This window comes from Solanum tuberosum, unplaced genomic scaffold, assembly GCF_000226075.1.
Source record: "Solanum tuberosum cultivar DM 1-3 516 R44 unplaced genomic scaffold, SolTub_3.0 scf00651, whole genome shotgun sequence".
Classification (NCBI taxonomy): domain Eukaryota; kingdom Viridiplantae; phylum Streptophyta; class Magnoliopsida; order Solanales; family Solanaceae; genus Solanum; species Solanum tuberosum.
The window spans coordinates 96,192-98,435 of NW_006239589.1; the positions used below are offsets into that span (position 1 = coordinate 96,192).

General features: G+C 37.8%; 2 protein-coding genes and 1 pseudogene across 2 annotated transcripts in view; all 3 read right to left on the bottom strand.

Annotated features, from left to right (window-relative positions):
* The window catches only part of LOC107058848 (putative late blight resistance protein homolog R1B-13), a 6,404-nt gene extending 4,749 nt beyond the window's left edge, over positions 1–1,655 (bottom strand). Inside the window, exon 1 of the mRNA XM_015305029.1 lies at positions 784–1,655. Coding sequence (XP_015160515.1) covers positions 784–1,312 — 529 coding nt within the window. The 5' untranslated portion in view covers positions 1,313–1,655. The remainder of the gene's footprint in view (positions 1–783) is intronic.
* Positions 1–2,244, bottom strand: part of LOC102587583 (putative late blight resistance protein homolog R1A-3) — a 55,679-nt pseudogene that overhangs the window by 27,223 nt on the left and 26,212 nt on the right.
* The window catches only part of LOC107058851 (putative late blight resistance protein homolog R1B-11), an 11,820-nt gene continuing 11,133 nt past the window's right edge, over positions 1,558–2,244 (bottom strand). The window contains exon 2 of the mRNA XM_015305033.1: positions 1,558–1,843. Coding sequence (XP_015160519.1) covers positions 1,664–1,843 — 180 coding nt within the window. The 3' untranslated portion in view covers positions 1,558–1,663. The remainder of the gene's footprint in view (positions 1,844–2,244) is intronic.

The following is a 2,244-nucleotide window of genomic DNA, read 5'->3' on the forward strand; positions in this document are numbered from 1 at the left end:
TGGACAGCTCAGGAGTGAAATGATTGTGCGTATTAGTTGAACCACGAGCCAACTACGCATAGAAGAAATTTATGTTCTAAAAAGGATGGTTTTTTTTAATAAAAAGAGAATTCTTTGAACTAGTTTGCCTACAATTTTACACTCATTTGTTAGTACATTTCATTGTTAATGAATCTCCTATATGGCTTTATATCAAAGGGAACAGAGAAGAATCTGTCCAAACTTTGAAAAATATTGCCTCTCCAGCAACAAGAAGCAGTAAATTTAACCTTGAGCTTTTTCGGATCGTTCATCGAATTAGAAAATCAAGAAGTACTCAACAACAACAACAACATGGTTGATGTGTATTGAGCTATCAAGATGTTAATGGAGAGAAATTGGTCAAAAGTATAAAGCTGCATAAAAACAAGAAATCAGTGAAAGACCAACTGATATATATTTGTCTCCAATCATACATAAAAAGAGTTTTATCAATTAAAACAAACATAGCAAATAGTAGTCGTGTTACAATAAAAGAGAATGGGCTAGACTTCAGTATGAGCATGGCTGCAATAATTAGCTATTAAAACCCTCACTAATCTGCCAGTTCTTTGACGAGGTGTATACGATCACATCCTTCAATCTCTTCGACTTCTTCCTTAATTCTCACAGCTGAAGCCTCCATAGATACTTTCCAAGACCCAATCAACTTAATCTGTTTCAATGATGGAATATCGGTAAAGCTAAGGGGGATCTCCTCTAGCTTACTACAATTTTTTATAACAAGTGTTTCAAGCAGGGGAAATGATTCCTCCGAGGCATCCCACTTTGAGATACCTAACCGCACCAGTTTCAAGAACTTAAGGTTATGGACCGTGATATCTCCAAGGCACCACTCTTCTGATTGAGGAAAAATTGGTTCCCCTTCTGCATAATTCCATTCTTCTAATTGAAGATACTCCAGGCTTGGTAGTCCCGCAATGAAGGGAATAGCACTTTCTATATGAATTCCTCTAAGTACCAACTTGTTTAAATTTGAAGGCAATTGCAACCCAGATACAATGATGTGGGGCCGCTGAAAGAAAACGCGAAGTATTTGAAGCTGGGTAAGATTCTCCAATGTGAGACAAAAAGAATCTGCAGAATGTACATCAAATTCGATATGAAGTTGTTGAAGATTAGGACACCTCCTTGACAACACATCCACCCTATCAATTGGAAATGCACTAATTTTCTTTAATATCCTCAAATTTTCCAATTTAGAGGATCCTTCAAAGAGTCCCTGATTACCAAAAAGAGCCCAATCAACATGAGCATGCCTTAATTTTTCCATTTGCCAAAAAGACACTGGTAACAGTACATAAGGACAACTCTTCACAATTAAAGTTTCTATATGAGGCAGATGAGATACTGAATGAAAATAGAATCTCTCTGCCGAAACAGCAAGGTACTTCAGGAGATTTAGTGGTTTGAATGTAGCTGACGACAAAAAATCCACACTATAAGAACTCAAATCCAAGACTTTAAGAAGTCGCAATTCACTAATCTGACAGAAGGGAATCACATCAATAGCTCTTACACCATCTGTCCTTATCAGAGACCTCAAGTGTTGGTGGAAAGGCTTCTGTGTTTTGGAAACCAGAGATGCAAACTTGGAAACCTCTTCACTGAAACTGAAGCTCACTCAACTTCCCTTCCAATCCAAGGGTTGAAACTGGATATATTGACCCTTCACTGCAAGCATAAACTTTTCTTCTCTACTCTTCTCCAAGCAAAAGTGATGCACAACATCATGAACCTGGCAGCATTTGACTTTACCATTATAACCTTTCTTTGAAACAATTACCACGTTACTGCTAATGAGATCCATCAAGTAACCTTCAGCTTCCTCTTCCATTAATCTCCCAGATTCAGTGTTCTCCACGAATCCTTCAGCAATCCATAAACTTATCAATTTAGATGCTGGAATTCTTGCGTCCTCCGAAAACATCCCCATATAAAGAAGACAAGGCTTTAAACAATGGGGTAAGTTATCAAAACTCAACTGCATAGTTGCCAGACTATATTCTTCGGACTCACTGTCAAGATAGTCAAATAAAGCATCTTTCACCTCATTCCACCAAGATTCTTCCATTTTCCTTTTTTTGATTATTCCAGCTACCAAGACAACCACTAGGGGGAGTCCTTTGCATTTTTCTGCAACTGCTTGACTCACATATTGTAGTTCAGGCGGGCAATCTTCCTTTTGAAACACTTTTTTCTGCA